The sequence below is a fragment of the Salvia hispanica genome, unplaced genomic scaffold (assembly GCF_023119035.1).
Source record: "Salvia hispanica cultivar TCC Black 2014 unplaced genomic scaffold, UniMelb_Shisp_WGS_1.0 HiC_scaffold_1435, whole genome shotgun sequence".
Classification (NCBI taxonomy): domain Eukaryota; kingdom Viridiplantae; phylum Streptophyta; class Magnoliopsida; order Lamiales; family Lamiaceae; genus Salvia; species Salvia hispanica.
The window spans coordinates 1-16,791 of NW_025951733.1; the positions used below are offsets into that span (position 1 = coordinate 1).

At 37.5% G+C, this 16,791-nt stretch overlaps 1 protein-coding gene across 1 annotated transcript; it reads left to right on the forward strand.

Moving 5' to 3' along the window:
• The first annotated feature begins 11,803 nt into the window (after nucleotides 1-11,803).
• LOC125198418 (3-hydroxy-3-methylglutaryl-coenzyme A reductase-like) lies at nucleotides 11,804-13,698 on the forward strand. The gene has a single exon (XM_048096766.1). It carries the CDS (start codon nucleotides 11,882-11,884, stop codon nucleotides 13,562-13,564), a length of 1,683 nt encoding a protein of 560 aa, XP_047952723.1. The 5' UTR covers nucleotides 11,804-11,881; the 3' UTR covers nucleotides 13,565-13,698.
• Nucleotides 13,699-16,791: the final 3,093 nt, after the last annotated feature.

Genomic DNA, 16,791 nt, shown 5'->3' on the forward strand with positions numbered 1-16,791 from the left:
AAAAGTTTCCAAAAATTCTTGTTTCTCCAGATAGTAATTGAGTTCTAGTAGAAGATAGACACTTTGTGTACATCTTCCCCGTGTTCGATACCCGGTACTAACCTTTTGCTATACTATACCTACTCTGTATACTTGCAGGTATTTATAGTGCAAATAAAAAGTGCATCAGGACGAAGGGAGTAGGTTAAAAAAATTAGCATATACTCCCTCCGTCCCCCAAATTTTGACACGGTTTGATCCGACACGGGTTTTAAGAAATGTAATGGAAAGTGAGTTGAAAAAGTTGGTGGGATGTAGGTCCTACTTTTAAAGTATTAGTTTTATAATAAAATGTGAGTATGAATGAGTTAGTGGAATATGGGGTCCACTGCCAAAAATGGTAAAAAAGTGAAGTGTGTCAAAATTTGGGGGACGGATCAAAATAGTAAACTGTGTCAAAATTTGAGGGACGGAGGGATTACATGAATTCTACTTTTATATACTATTAGTATTATAATAAAATGTGAGTAAAAATGATTTAGTTGAATATGAAGTTCACTACTAAAATTAATAATAATAAAGTGGACAATTAATAAGGGACAAACCAAAGTGGAAAGTCGAGACATATAATGGGGAACAAAGCCACGAAGGGAGTAACGAATATCGTGAAATTTACATAGTCCCTCCATTCCATAAATAGGGACATTTGGGACGGCACGAGAATTAACGCATAATTAGTAAAGTAAGAGTGAGGAGGAGAAGTGTAGTTAAAATAATGTTAGTGGATAGTGAAATCCACATTATTATTAGTGTTTAATGGTGAACCCTAATGGTACAAGTTGTAAACAAATTGATACATTGGGATAATGAGTTGAGGAGAGCTTTCCATAATTCCTAATAAGCTATTTTTATGTAACGAACGGAAGAAAAAAGTGTTCCTATTTTTATGGTATGGAAGGAGTATTTGATTAGTATACTCATAATGTATATACACACTTAAATCTAAAGCGTTTATTTATTGAAGTACTTATCTTTGTTACTTTCCTCTCTACTTTATTCTCTTTCCACTTGACTAACAAAATCTCATTTAAAAAAAATTATGATTTAATTACCTAGTTTTAAAAATTATTGAGATTGATCAAATCAATAAAAAATTATTACGTAAATGAAATTTTTTCCTTCTCAAAAAGAGATTATGCCAGCGGTCCGTCGAGTTAGTTTATTGGTTTGCTGCCAAGTCGGACACCGCCAAACTCGGCGATCCACTGGGATGTCACCGAAAAGGGAGATTATGCCAGCGGTCCGTCGAGTTAGTCGCGCAGTGAACTCAGTGGTCCGCTGAGTCAGTCAAACATATCCGATTTCGTTCAGAATTTGAAGCTATCTTATCATTTGTATTCCAAGTTTAAACAAATTTGAAGAGGACAATTTCCATCCATATAAATATCTCATTCAAGATCAAAAACATTAAATATTAATTATCAAAGATCAAATACTCAAAACCAAATCGACATGTTTTTAACTATAGAATTCTAGGATTTGATAGTAGCTACTCTTATGTTCTTTTAATTACTCTATCTGTTCTTTAAAAATATGTGTATTTCAAATGAAACGTGAAATAATGCACAATCAGTAAAGTAGGAGTGGAGGAGAAGAGAAGTTAAAATAGTAAAAGTGGATAATGAGACTTAGATTGTTATTAGTATTTAATGGTGGACTCTAGTGACATAAGCTGTAAATAAATTATTGTATATAGATAATGAGTTGGGGGCAGTTTTCAATAAATGAAAATGCTCAATTTTATTGGACAGACAGAAATGTAAAGTGTATTTTATAGGACAAATGGAGTATTTATTTATGATATCAATATCTGATTTTATATACAGTTTTATTTGTCACTATAGATAATGCGTTTGATATTATGACAAACTACTAAATGACCAAGTGGTATGCAATTCTCTTTAGGGCGTGTTCACTATGTAAGAATTGGGCAATTCTTAGCCCAATTGGGGGAATTATGGTTGTTCACCTTTCACTTACTAATTGTTGGGGGCCTTACAATTTGGAGTCGGCCCGCACTGTTCATACTGATTGAGGAAGAATTGGAATCTTGTCATATATGTAAAGATTTGTTTGTGCATGAAAAGTGCACCAATAAATGGACTTGGTTTTACACATTTGTCCCACTTTTCCATCTTTCCACTTGGATGGATAAATTTGTCAATCCATAATTCTATTAGGTCAAAGTCTTTATTTTGGGTAATATTTGGGCCAATTCTAGGATACTAAAAATAGTGAAAAGAATTATAAATGTGGCTAATTATTGCTCAATTCTTGGAAGATTTAATTCTTCCAAATGTTAGAAATGGAAATCTCCTATAGTAAACACGCCCCTAAATTAATTGGAAATTATTGACACCTGACATATTTTGATATCTTTTGATCAATAAATCCAATAAATATGAATGGTTTTTAGTTCTATTTTAGAGGTGGTCTCATTTAATTGCTACTACATGTATAATCAGAGTTAATTTCAAGTATTATGCTAATTAAATTCAGTATGGTATTCGAGTTGGAACACAATAAGACACTAATCTTGATGTATTAATTTCGACACCAAACGTATAACTAAGTTTGACTAATCAAAATCTAGTAGATCAATAAAAATTGAATAAATAGTATTCCTTTCGTTCGAGATTAGGATTCCTATTTTTATATTTCGGCCTATTTGCGAATAGAAGATCCGATTCATTTTTTCCCTATAAATAGTAATAGGTGTCACATTTCACTTTTAACTCATTCTACTCACATTTCATTTAAAACTAATATATATATAAAAGTGAGACATATGTTCCTTTTTCTACCCACTTTCTCGTGACGAAAAGAAATGAGACAATGACAAATATGGATTTTGCATGTTTTTAAGGGCTAGATTTGACTAATTTTAAATGTCAATTATGCAAATTATGTTCTTAAATTACATATGTTATACATTTGTGTAGGGATCAGATTAGTCTAGATTCACTAATTACCGAAACCTCTTTGTTCTTGTACAAGAGAGCTCAGCCAAACTCTCACCCACACGGCTGATGTTACAACTCGAACCAAAGTATTACAGATTAAGTACAATAAACTAGGAACCCTAGCTATTGCAAGATCTTGAATAGATCTAAGCTATTATCCTTGCTAGCTCTATAATCTGCACACTTAACAAAACAGTTAGTAATAACAAGAAGGATCCTCTCGGATCTAAACACGGATTACTAACTAAGAACAACGAGAATGACAATAGATCAAATATTATTGGCTCAGAACCTGCCACAACAACACTGATCTATTCTACTATAACAAGATCCAAGGGAGCGAAGATGGATTGGATAGAGTTAACCCTCGGACCACCAATACCTCCACCAGAAAGTCCCCTCACACCAGATCAGGTTCCACCGAACAAATCTCAGCATAGAGTCTCCGAGTCTCACAAACCCTAATTCTTCTCCAGCAACAAGCAATCGAAGAGATTGCCTCACACCAGCACCCACAAAAGATCTACCACTCAAAGAACCGTGAGATATCACCAAGAGATGGCTGGAAAATCATCGGAGAAGAAGAAAGAGAAGAGCGAATACACTGAATCGAGTGTAGAGAGAGATATTAGAGAGTGAATGAGAACGGTGCATAGCGTTCTCTCAATAACAAACACAACCCTAAATCCAATGGCTGAGGAGCAGGATCCATGTGAGGGGGCACGTGGTAGCATCTGGTGTAAGGGGACTTGTAATTGGGCTCAGCCCAATTAATCACATCCGGGCTAACATAATAACATAACCCAAATAAAATGCCACCCAATAAATCTAACACACTCCACCTTGGACTTTATTCTGGGAAACAAATCAAGTGTTACAGGCTAAGGCATTTTCATCACAGCCTACAAGGCAGATCCCTCAGCACCAAAGGACTAAGTCCACAAGCATTTTGGGAACCACCAGGTTGCCTTTAGACACCAGAGGGGCTAACACCCATTAGTCTAAAAGGACTTCATGCCTCCAGCCACCTACCACCCTTACCACAGCTGATAAGGTGGCTGAGGTCTTACCCCCGGGACATGCAACCTATCCTAGGTCAAAATGCAAGTAGTTAATGCAGAAAAGATGTTTTTCCTAATGGTAAAGGCTTAGCTCCCATGTCAGCTGGGTTTTTATCTGTATGCACTTTTTGAAGAAAAACTTCACCCTTTTCTATAATATCCCTAATGTAATGAAACCTTACATCTATATGCTTTGTTCTATCATGGAAAACATGATTTTTACACAACTGAATAGCAGATTGAGAATCAGAGAACACAACATGAGAAGTTTTCACAAACTTAAGTTCAGAAAGTACTCCCTTCAACCATACAGCCTCTTTCAATGCCTCAGTGATAGCAATATACTCTGACTCAGTAGTAGACAAAGCCACTATATGCTGCAGTTGGGATTTCCAACTTATGCAAGACCTACAAACTGTAAACACATAGGAGGTAGTTGATTTCCTCTTATCCTTGTCATTAGCATAATTGGAATCCACAAAACCAGTTAGTAAGACACCATCATCACATTTAGAATAGCACAAACCATACTTAGCAGTTTGCTTCAAGTATCTAAGAAGCCATTTCAGAGCTTCCCAATGAACAGGACCTGGATTGGACATATATCTACTAAGACAAGAAACTGCATAGGCAATATCAGACCTAGTGCTAACCATCAAATACATCACAGATCCAATAGCATTTGCATAAGGAATTCTTTTCATAGCATCAATTTCAGTCTTAGACTTAGGGCACAGATCTTTACTCAACATAAAATGAGCAGCTAAAGGCACAGAAGCAGGCTTAGCATCAAACATGTTAAATTTCTTCAGAATTTTGTACACATAAGGCTCTTGATGCAACACAAGGGTAGAGGCTTTCCTATCTTTAAAGATACTTATCCCTAAGATTTTCTGAACATCACCTAGATCCTTCATGTCAAAATTCTCACTCAAAGTAGCTTACACACCTTTTATGGTTTTCAAACTGGGACTCATAATAAGCATGTCATCAACATATAACAGCAAGAACACAGGCAAAGCATCAAGATATTAACATATAAACATGCATCAAATGTACTTCTAACAAAGCCTAACTTCTGCATACATGTATTAAACTTGATATTCCATTGCCTAGGAGACTGTTTTAAACCATACAAGGCCTTTTTAACAAGCATACATGATTGGGAAACTTGGGATCAACAAAGCCCTCTGGTTGTTTCATGTAAATGGGCTTATCAAGATCACCATGCAAGAAGGCAGTTTTAACATCCATTGCTTTAATTTCCAATCAAAATAAGCACACAAAGCAAGCATCATCCTGACAGTAGTAAATTTAACAACAGGGGCAAAATTTCTGTGTAATCTACCCCCTCTTGTTGAGTAAAACCCTTTGCCACTAATCTGGCCTTATACCTAAGGCCCTCCACCTCATTTTTCAGTTTGTAAAGCCACCTGCAGTCAACCATAGATGCACCAGGAGGCAAAGGTACAAGAATCCAAGTAAGATTAATTTTCAGAGAGTGCATCTCCGCCAACATGGCTTTATGCCACTGACTCCAGAATTTAGACTTAGTAACCTGCTAATAAGTTTGGGGCTCATCCCCATCAGATTCATACACATTGAAAGCCAAATTTATAAGAGCAACTAAACCAACAAAGCCATCAAACCTAGAAGGTCTATTGACATTGACCCTTCTAGTTCTATCTCTAGATAACACATAATCCTGCAAATTAGTATTATCAATAGCATTTTGAATGCCACTAGGGCTATGTATCACATTCTGGGCAGGAACAGGAGGAGCATTTCTAACAGGACTATCATGCATGTTGGGCACATTGTCAGCAACATTTTGGGCAGGATTATCATGTATCACATTTGGATTTCCTTCATTAGGTGTCTCATTAGGTGTAAATACTGGATAAGTGTTCCAGAATGGCTGTTCCACCTCACTTGGAGCATCACCGGGATGCTCCACTCCAGTTAGTGTACTTGAGGACTCCACCTCATTGAGGGGTTCATTGTCCACATCTATAGGATCTAGGTTACTTTTCAATCTTAAGCAGGGGAATTCATCTTCATTGAAGACCACATCCCTACTTATTATGACCTTGAACCCAGGTTCATCTCTTAGCCAGATTCTATAACCTTTGACACATTCAGGATAACCTAGAAAAACACCATTCCTAGATCTAGGCTCAAGTTTATCAGACTTAGTATGCACAAAAGCAGTACAGCCAAAAACCCTTAGGTGAGAAAAGTTAAGAGGCTTTCCATAAAACACATATTCAGGACACTGACCAACCAGAGGCACAGAAGGAGACCTATTTACCAAATAAGTAGCAGTTAATAAAGCCTCATCCCAAAACTTTTTTGACAAACCAGACTTAGAAAGCATGCATCTCACTTTATCAAGCAGAGACTTGTTCATTCTCTCAGGAACCCCATTTTGTTGTGGGGTATAAGACACAATTTTATGTCTTTTTATTCCAAAACCATCACACAAGTCATCCATTTGATTATTACAAAACACCAGGCCATTATCAGTTCTAATAGCCTTGATTTTCTTGCTAGTCTGAGTTTCAATCAAAATTTTCCAGGTTTTCAGTTTTTCAAACACCTCAGACTTATGTCTAATCAAAAAACACCACACTTTTCTGGAAAAATCATCAATCACAGACAAGAAATAGACACATCCAGAGTGAGAAGACACAGAAGCAGGCCCCCAAACATCCATATGCAAATATTCCAGAATACATGTACCCAGCACACCAGAATCACAGAAAGGAAACTCACTATGAACATCATTATCAGACAGGATGGCATGCTTTTTTAGAATACTCAGGCCTTTAGCACTCATGTGACCTAGCCTATTATGCCACAACATGGTTCTATCAGATTTAACAACATTGGCATAAGCTTTTTCACATGTAAGAGGCACAACAGTACAGACATATAAACCATATTTCCTTTTAGCTTTGAAAAGGCACATAGATCCTTTGCAAATTTTCCTACAGCCTTCCCCCATACTTTCCCCCCATACCCTCATTTTCAAGAGCAGTACAAGACATCAAGTTATAGCACAGATCTGGAACATATCTCACATCCTTCAAGTTGAGCACATAACCATTTCCAAACTTCAAACACACAGTGCCAATACCAAGAATTTCACATTTCTTGTCATCAGCCATTGACACAAAAGTTTTGGTTACAAGTTTCAGCTCAGAAAACACTTCCTTGAAAGGACTCACATGATAAGTACATCTAGTATCACATAGCCAATCATTAGATGTAAAAGGGCAAGAAGGAGAGGCATTCACAAATTGCATCATGCACCATGAACACAGAATCATTTACATTATCATATGTAGCAACATTGACAAGGGTTTCAACCTGGGCATTATTGTTAGGAAACTTATTCTTCTTAGGTTTAGTAAAATCTTTCTTATAGTGCCCAACATCTCCATAGTTGAAACACTTCCTATAGGTTTTAGGATCCTTACTTCTAGACCTAGACCTAAACTTTTTCCTAGAGTTAGAGGTATTACCTGAACCACTACTGGGCTTATTGCCCCCTCTAGATTTAGATCTTCCTCTGACATTCAAAACCTTATTATAGGCATTCTTATCAGCAGCTCTCTCCTTAAGTTCAAGTTCCTTAGATTCCAGGGGGCTAATGATGAGGTCTAGAGGAGCAGAATCCCTACCATACTTTATGGCAGCCTTAACATCAATATAGGAATCAGGTATGACATTCATAAGAGCTATGCTAGTGTATTCATCTATAGTTTTATCACCTGACCTCTTGATGTCCTGAACAAGCTTCTGAAACCTATCCACATTGTCATCAATATCCTTTGCAAGATCAAGCTTAAATTTGAACAACTTTTCAAGAAAATACATTCTAGAAGACATAGAGGTTTCAGTATACAGAGTATCAAGCAATTTCTATATTTCAGCAGCAGATTCCTCATGATCAACTTTCCTAATCACAGAATCAGACAGATTTAACACAATAGTAGCCCTAGCCAACTCATTCATTTCATCTATTTTATCCTGAGCAGTATCCTCAGGTAAAGTACCATCAATAACTTTGAAAACTTTTTGTTGAATCAAAACACATTTTATTTTCTGTTTCCTAATAGCAAAATCATTTTTACCATTATAGGGAACCAAACCAACAGGCTGAGACATTTTAGCAAGAAATTTTGCAAGAACACATGAAGCAAGGCAGGAACACAAAGCCTTACACACCTGAAAACACAGAGACATACACAAGCAACACAAGAACAAACACACAGCTTTCACACAACAGATAGGACCTCAAATCCTTGACTGTCACGAGCAAAATTGGCCAAGGCTGTCCTAGCTCCCAATCACTCACTACTGGAGGGCGCGGGGGTCATTTGGGCAGTACAAGATGCTTGGTGGTCAAGTAAAATGAGATCACAAGATTGTAGGGATCAGATTAGTCTAGATTCACTAATTACCGAGACCTCTTTGTTCTTGTACAAGAGAGCTCAGTCAAAATCTCACCCACGCGGCTGATGTTACAACTCGAACCAAAGTATTACAGATTAAGTACAAGAAACTAGGAACCCTAGCTATGGCAAGATCTTGAATAGATCTAAGCTATTATCCTTGCTAGCTCTATAATCTGCACACTTAACAAAATAGTAGTAATAACAAGAAGTATCCTCTCGGATCTAAACACAGATTACTAACTAAGAACAACGAGAATGACAATAGATCAAATATTCTTGGCTCAGAACCCGCCACAACAACATTGATCTATTCTACCAGAACAAGATCCAAGGGAGCACAGATGGATTAGATAGAGTAAACCCTCGGACCACCAATACCTCAACCAGAAAGTCCCCTCACACCAGATCAGGTTCCACCGAACAAATCTCAGCACAGAGCCTCTGAGTCTCACAAACCCTAATTCTTCTCCAGCAACAAGCAATCGAAGAGATTGCCTCATACCAGCACTCACAAAAGATCAACCACTCAAAGAACCGTGAGAGATCACCAAGAGATGGCCGGAAACTCATCGGAGAAGAAGAGAGAGAAGAGAGAATACACTGAATCGAGTGTAGAGAGAGAGAGTTTAGAGAGTGAATGAGAACGGCGCATAGCCTTCTCTCAATAACAAACACAACCCTAAATCCAACGGCTGAGGAGCAGGATCCATGTGAGGGGGCACGTGGCAGCATCTGGTGCAAGGGGACTTGTAATTGGGCTCAGCCCAATTAATCACATCCGGGCTAACATAATAACACAGCCCAAATAAAAGTCCACCCAATAAATCTAACAATTTGGTATTTTTTATGTGTGTGTTGATAAATGATAGAAAAAAAAATGTAAAAAGGCTAAGGTGCAACAGCCTCTGTTCGAGCCTATTTTTCCAGCAAGTTTGAAGTCCAATCAGTGCTTACTACATGCCATTCTCTTCTTCTTTGAAATAGATTCGCGTGGATACGTTGAACGTCTTAATAAGAGTTTTGTAGAGAAAGTTATGACTTCTACAAACATTGCGCAGTACAGTCAAAGCTGGCGGAAATATAGGCGGAAATTTAAGGAATAAAATAAATTGTTGCCCAAATCTCTCCCTTTTATTTGTAGGGCACGAAAATCATTAAAAATAAACCTTTCTCCTCCTATAAATACCCAAACCTAATTCATAATCATTATTTCAGAGCCTCCAATCCTTCCCCCTCTACACATTTTTCTATTCCATCTTCCATACATAATTCATCATCTTCCATTGGAGCGGAGCTCTGCAGATCCAGGCAAGAGAAGACTGAAGATTGAAGATTCAACCTTGGCTTTTATCAATTTCTTTCATGTCTGGTACTTTTATTTTTGTTTTTACTACCTGTCTATGAGTAGTTAAACATCATTTGAATTGAACCTTTTCCTAGCTCTTATGATTGTTTTGCTTGTTCTTGTGCTTTTATTGTTTTTTTGTCTGGCCAACTTTAGAACTATGTCCGTCCAACTAGATTAATCGAGAGATAGCTAGTTTTACGTGGTAAAACGAACGAGTACAACACATAGGTTTATCTGCACTCGAGAGAGGGGATCCTTTGTGAGGGCTTGAGTCTTAGGAACTTAAGGAGTTAGAATCTAATCTATTGGAAGGAGACTTTGATAGTTAGAGTCTATCTGCTGGACAGGTGCACTCGAGAGAGGGCTTATCCTAGAATCGCGACTTTCCTAATAATCCTAGAGACATATAAAGGTAAGGGTTCTGTGAGATTAATCATCACTAGGTCGTAGTAGTTGGATCTTGAAACTCTACATTCTTTCGACTGTTTGTATTATTTGTTTTATGCTTTCTTTTACTTTTTATTTATTTATGTGTTTTTATAAAATCAAACCAAAAACTCTGTGTCTCTAAATAGTATATGACGCTTAGTATATGATAGTCAGTAACAATCTTATTCTCTGCGTTCGATATCCCGATACTGACCTTTAGCTATACTAGATCTACCCTGTAAGCTTGCAGGTATTTTTAGTACTAATAAATAGTGCATCAGACACTTATTCACGGATAGAGAAAGTAAAACTTCATCTTACTTTAAGTAGATCACTTTTTATTCGGAATGAGATTTTATGCAATATATCCTTATTAGAGCCAAGGACCTTGTAGTCAACTGCACTTGAAGAACTTCATCATTAATAACCCAAGTAACCAAATTGCCCAGCTTCGCTGCTGGGGCGGTTAAGACACTTATTTTTTCTTTCATCAATAGTACAGTCTTTTGGCATTTTTCTTCCTCTTTCCCTTGCTTCTCGTTCTTCCTACTTCTTTCTTGTGCTTCAGTTCCTTCTAAATTATAATCTTTTCATACAAATTAGTTCCATTTAAAGCATAAACAGTGATTAAAACAATTGATAAAAATCGGCCTATCATATACACACACAGAAACTATATCGGTCCATATAGACAGTTGTATTATTTTCTGTTTAAACGAATTAGAAAATATGGACACATGACATGTTTCGATATCATTAGATCAATACATCTAATAAATAATATTGGTTCTTAGTTATATTCTATAGGTGGTTCTAATTAGTACTACATTTATAACGTCGGAGTTGATTTCATGTGTTATGCTAATTACATTCACCATTGTATTAGAATTGGAACATGCTAATTAAGTACATTAACGTTCATCAATTTAATTTGGATAGTAACCATATAAGAAGTTTGACTAATTAAAATCTAGTAGGTCAAATAAAATTGAATAAAAATTGTATCAAATTTGGACATGCATGTATAACATATTTAATTGATTTGTGCGATTAAATCTACCTGATTGAAATAATAAATTCAAATGAATTATGGTATTTTAGTGGAGAATTATAACGAAAATAAAAGTATTAGTTTTTGGCAGCATTAGTTTTGGCCATATTTACCTATAGTGGAATGGGTGACACTAATAATGCTCAACTTGCAGTCTTTAATAACACTCACTCATCACTTAGTTAGATGCTTTCTATATTAGCAAATTTAAAATTATGTACCCACGATGAATGCATGCAATTAAATAGATTATTGAATTAATTTAACACTACTATAGCACGCCAAAAAACGGAGTTCAATACATATACAAGAAGAGTGCATTTAATTGACGCGCAAATTCATTTAAATATTACTCCACAATTTGAAACTGGATTGCACCTTCCTTTTGACCAACAAAGTTACCATATAAATACATCACTAATCATTCAATTCAATTCACTACAACTTAAGTTTGCCAACAGTGGGAGTGCAGCCTATTCTACAAATACCAACGGTCTCTCCCTCTAACTAAGTGACATTATTCAAAAATGGAAGGCCGCCTCCGCCCGTCAAAGTCTAAAGCCAAAGCCGCAGCCGCTGATGAGAAGGCATCCGACGCCGTATCAGTACCAGTATACCTGACAAACGCCTTCTTCTTCACTGTGTTCTTCTCGGTGGTATACTTTCTGCTTCTCCGGTGGCGGGAAAAGATCCGTAACTCAACACCTCTCCACGTGGTTAGTCTGTCTGATATTGGAGCCATCGTGACGTTCGTGGCCTCATTCATCTACCTTGTTGGCTTCTTCGGCATCGGCTTCGTCCAGTCCATCGTCATTCCCCGCGCTCCAATTGACGAAGAAGATGACGAGGAAGAATTCGACCGCTTGATGGTGAAGGAAGATTCACCAAAACTCCCCTGCGCTGCCGCTCCCGCTCCCAAATCCGATGATGATATTCTTAAGAAGACTGAGGTTAGCGCCGACGACGAGGAAATTATCAAGTCGGTGGTGGAGGGGAAGATCCCCTCTTATGCTCTAGAATCAAAGCTGGGAGACTGCCACCGTGCGGCCGCCATCCGCCGCGAGGCATTGCAACGCATCACAGGAAAATCCCTGGAGGGGCTTCCCTTGGAGGGCTTGGATTACGAGTCGATCCTTGGACAGTGCTGTGAAATGCCAGTGGGGTATGTGCAGATTCCAGTGGGCATTGCTGGGCCGCTGTTGTTGGACGAATGTGAGTACTCTGTTCCAATGGCGACCACAGAGGGCTGTTTAGTAGCCAGCACCAACAGAGGGTGTAAAGCTATATATGCCTCCGGAGGGGCCACCAGCTCCCTTTACAGAGACGCCATGACAAGGGCTCCTGTCGTCCGCTTCGGCTCTGCCAAGAGGGCTGCTGAGCTTAAGCTTTTCCTTGAAGATCCTCTTAATTTTGAGACCCTCTCCCTCGTCTTCAACAGCTCCAGCAGATTCGGCAGGCTGCAGAGCATCAAATGCGCCGTCGCTGGCAAGAATCTCTACATTCGATTCTCATGCAGCACGGGCGACGCCATGGGAATGAATATGGTTTCTAAGGGTGTTCAAAACACCTTGGACTTCCTTACCAACCAGTTCCCTGATATGGATGTCATGGGTATTTCTGGAAACTACTGCTCCGATAAGAAGCCTGCTGCAGTCAACTGGATTGAGGGCCGTGGCAAGTCAGTTGTGTGTGAGGCCGTAATCCAAGGAGACATTGTCAATAAGGTGCTCAAGACTGATGTTGCTTCCTTGGTGGAGCTTAACATGCTCAAGAATCTCACTGGCTCTGCCGTGGCTGGAGCTCTTGGGGGCTTCAATGCTCATGCTAGCAACATTGTCTCTGCAATCTACATAGCCACCGGACAGGATCCAGCACAAAACATTGAGAGCTCCCACTGCATAACCATGATGGAAGCTGTCAACGATGGCAAGGACCTTCACGTCTCTGTCACCATGCCTTGTATTGAGGTTGGGACCGTAGGTGGTGGGACTCAACTCGCCTCTCAGTCCGCTTGCCTCAATCTGCTCGGTGTCAAGGGAGCCAATAAGGAGGCTCCTGGATCCAACGCCCGCCTTTTGGCAACCATTGTCGCCGGCTCAGTTCTTGCAGGAGAATTGTCTCTCATGTCTGCCATCGCAGCCGGCCAACTAGTCAAGAGCCATATGAAGTACAACAGGTCTAATAAAGATGTTGCTAGTATCAAGTCTTGAGCTGCTGAATGAAAAAGACCAGTGAGACTCTTGTTTTCATACAATAACAATGCTGACCATTGTAATAACGAAGGGGAGCTTATAACTTTTTGTTTTCACTTTGATTACATTCAATCGATTATTCTTTCGTAATCCGTATCAATGGCCTTTGTTATTGTATGTAAGGAACTTTATCAATTCAATAATATATCTTGGATTTTCCTTGTACAAAACTCTCTACTACTTACCAATTTTGCATTAAAAACCCGTGTCAAACCCAAAATGCATATTCTTTTAGGGCGGAGGAAGTAAAATAAAGTGTAATGTATTTTATATAGGGTAATTAAGAATAAATACCCTTTTTTTATAATCATTAACTTAAACATTCAACTGCCAGTAATAGCATCATGGTGAACGTAATTGGCCCGAAGTACCTGGCCCATATTAACTCGCCTCAGCCCATGGCCCAAAAATAGAGAAATGAAAGACTGCATGAAAATACTCCCTCCGTCCACGAAATATTGCCTACATATAACACTACTAGAAAAATTGGATATCCTTACACTTTACTTATAACACCTTACTAAAGGTGCCATCACAAATATTCGATCGCCACACCATCGTTCTGTTGCATTTATATCAAAATACTGATATTGCATATCAGAGAAAATGCCAGGGTAAGACTCTTGTACTTACACTTATCGTGTATCTTATAATTCTAGTAATATAAAATCACACACGCAATTTTACAAATTAATTTTATTGAAAAAATAGTACTTCCTCCGTCCCAAGGTATTAGACCAACTTTCCTTTTTGGGATGTCCCAACATATTAGACTCATTTCCTTTTTTAGCAAAAAGCATCTATCTTATTTTATTCTCCACCTACTTTTTTCTCTCTTCTCTCCCCTACTTTTTCCCTCTCTCATACTTTACCCTCTCCACTTTAACTATTTAAATATCAATTCCTTAAATCATGTGCCCAAAAGAAGTGAGTCTAATACTCCGGGACGGAGGGAGTATGTAAGTAAACAAATTTGGTATTTAACGTAAACTATGGTTAACTTAAAAATAATACTAGTATTGACCTAAATTGCATTGGTACTTCTTAGTATTTATAAATTTACTTGAAACAAATAATAATTCTTCTAAAATTATATGGCAAAGAGAGTAATATATACATACAGTAGAAATAACTTAGTAGTATTATTTTAAAAATTGACGATTATGATTTCTGTAAAATGTAGATCTTTATTAATTAACTTAAATATTATATTATTATTTTATCATAGTATAATATACACATATCATTGTAAGACAAAAATATAGACATGTATATTTTTAAAGTACAGTACTTATGAAGTTTTGGACTAGTTTTTAAATTTTAATGCATCTAGTTTCATAATTACAGAAATAAGCGGCAATCGGCAAACCTAGTAATTGAGATAAACCGCCGCCCACTCTTCCACAGCGGCAAAGTCAGTTCTAATTCCCTCACCCTTGAAATTACAGATAGTTGATAGGTCAAGAAGGAGAAGAAATTTTGACAAACGACGACCTCAAATTGTTCACAAGTCGCCATTCTATAACGCTAATTCGATTATAAGGTGAATCTTCCTTATAAAAATTTGTCAGTGAATTTATACGTTTTTTAGAATTTTTGCAGGGTTGAATTGAATAAATATTCGGTTTTTTTGTGTGATGGTTTTTTTGTCTGTGGCTTTCAGATGCTTGGAAAGATTAATGGTTTGAGTAGTTAAGAAATGGAACCACTCAAACCTGAAGATTTGGGATCTGTTTTACGTTTTTTTAAGCATTTTATGAATTACATACTCTCTCTATCTCAAGTTATTTGAGTCGTTTGTATTTATTTTAAAAAAAATTATACTAATAAATAGTTAAGTGGAGAGAGAGTAACACAAGAGAGAAAATATGAATGAGAAGACTCTTCTCTAGGTTAGTCTCTCTCTTACTTTACTCTTTCTCAACTTTATCTATTTATTACTCCCTTCGTCCCAACTAACTTGGTTGAAACTTTTGGGCACGGAGATTAAAAAATTGTGTTGAATAGATTAAATGAAAGTAAAATAAAATAGGAAAGAGAAAAAAGTAAGAGAAATAAGAGAGAGTAAAGTAGATGATGAAAAAATATAAGAGTGATTAGATGTTTTGTTTTTTGTCAAAAAGGGAAACAACTCAACTTTGTTGGGACGTAGGGAGTATCATTTTTCCAAAACGAGTGCCAAAAAAATTTGACTCATGTAACGTGGGACAGATGGAGCATATAAGTTAGTAAAGTAAGAGAGCAACGGAGAAAAATTATGAATAGGTGAGAATAACTCTGGTTGACAACAAAAACAAGCATTTAGTAATTTTTACTAAAAGGTTTTGCTCCTCATATACCTTGAAAACTGCGGTCGAAATTCTCCAAGTGCAATGTTATAGTTGCATTGTACACCAAAGTGATGATGGCAAACTTCGCAAATATGGGGAGAATAAATGGTTCATACACGCCTGACAAGTAAGTGTTATCGCCAAGAGCTCAAAATGGTCTTCATGAGTTTTGAATGTTGTTTTGTAAATATCCTTTCGTCTCATGCACATTTCGTGATATCTAGATCCTAAATTAAGCTTTATGAATTGACCTGCAATGCCATCTCACCAAACAACTCATCGATGTAGGGATGTGAAACCTATCATGGATTTCGACTGTTGATGTAGTGATGTGAAACCTATCATGGTTTGTGACTGCATTTGGTGCCCTATAGTTGATACACATGCGAGAAGAACCATACATTCTGCAGACAAATAATACGGGAGAACAAAATGCAATTTGACTTACCTAAATCATGTTATGCAAAAGCATCTCTTTGATTGAGTGTGTGAGTTGGGCAAGCGGTGAGAGGTCAACGCTTGAGGCCAAAGGTCTCAAGTTCGAGTCCTCAGTGGCGCGGTCTTTAAATCTAAAGTCAATTACCCAAACAAAAGCATCTCTTTAACTTGTTTTTCTATTTCTAATTTTGATAGTGAGGATATATGTAAGGCCTCACATTTAACCGCACTTTTGCTGACAATAAAGTGATACATTGATTTAAAACGGCTTATGGGAAGATCCAACTAGGGCTGAAATATGCTAGAAACATGTGGAACAATATCAAGCCCTCTTCTAGCAAGTTAGGGGAAAATTCAAGAGGTATTGATGAAATTATTGTCACGATGAAGCCAAAAATTTTATATTGGGGGGCCCAA

Excerpts from the sequence above, each read along its gene's own strand:
- LOC125198418 (XM_048096766.1), top strand. The coding sequence starts at position 11,882 with ATGGAAGGCCGCCTCCGCCCGTCAAAGTCTAAAGCCAAAGCCGCAGCC.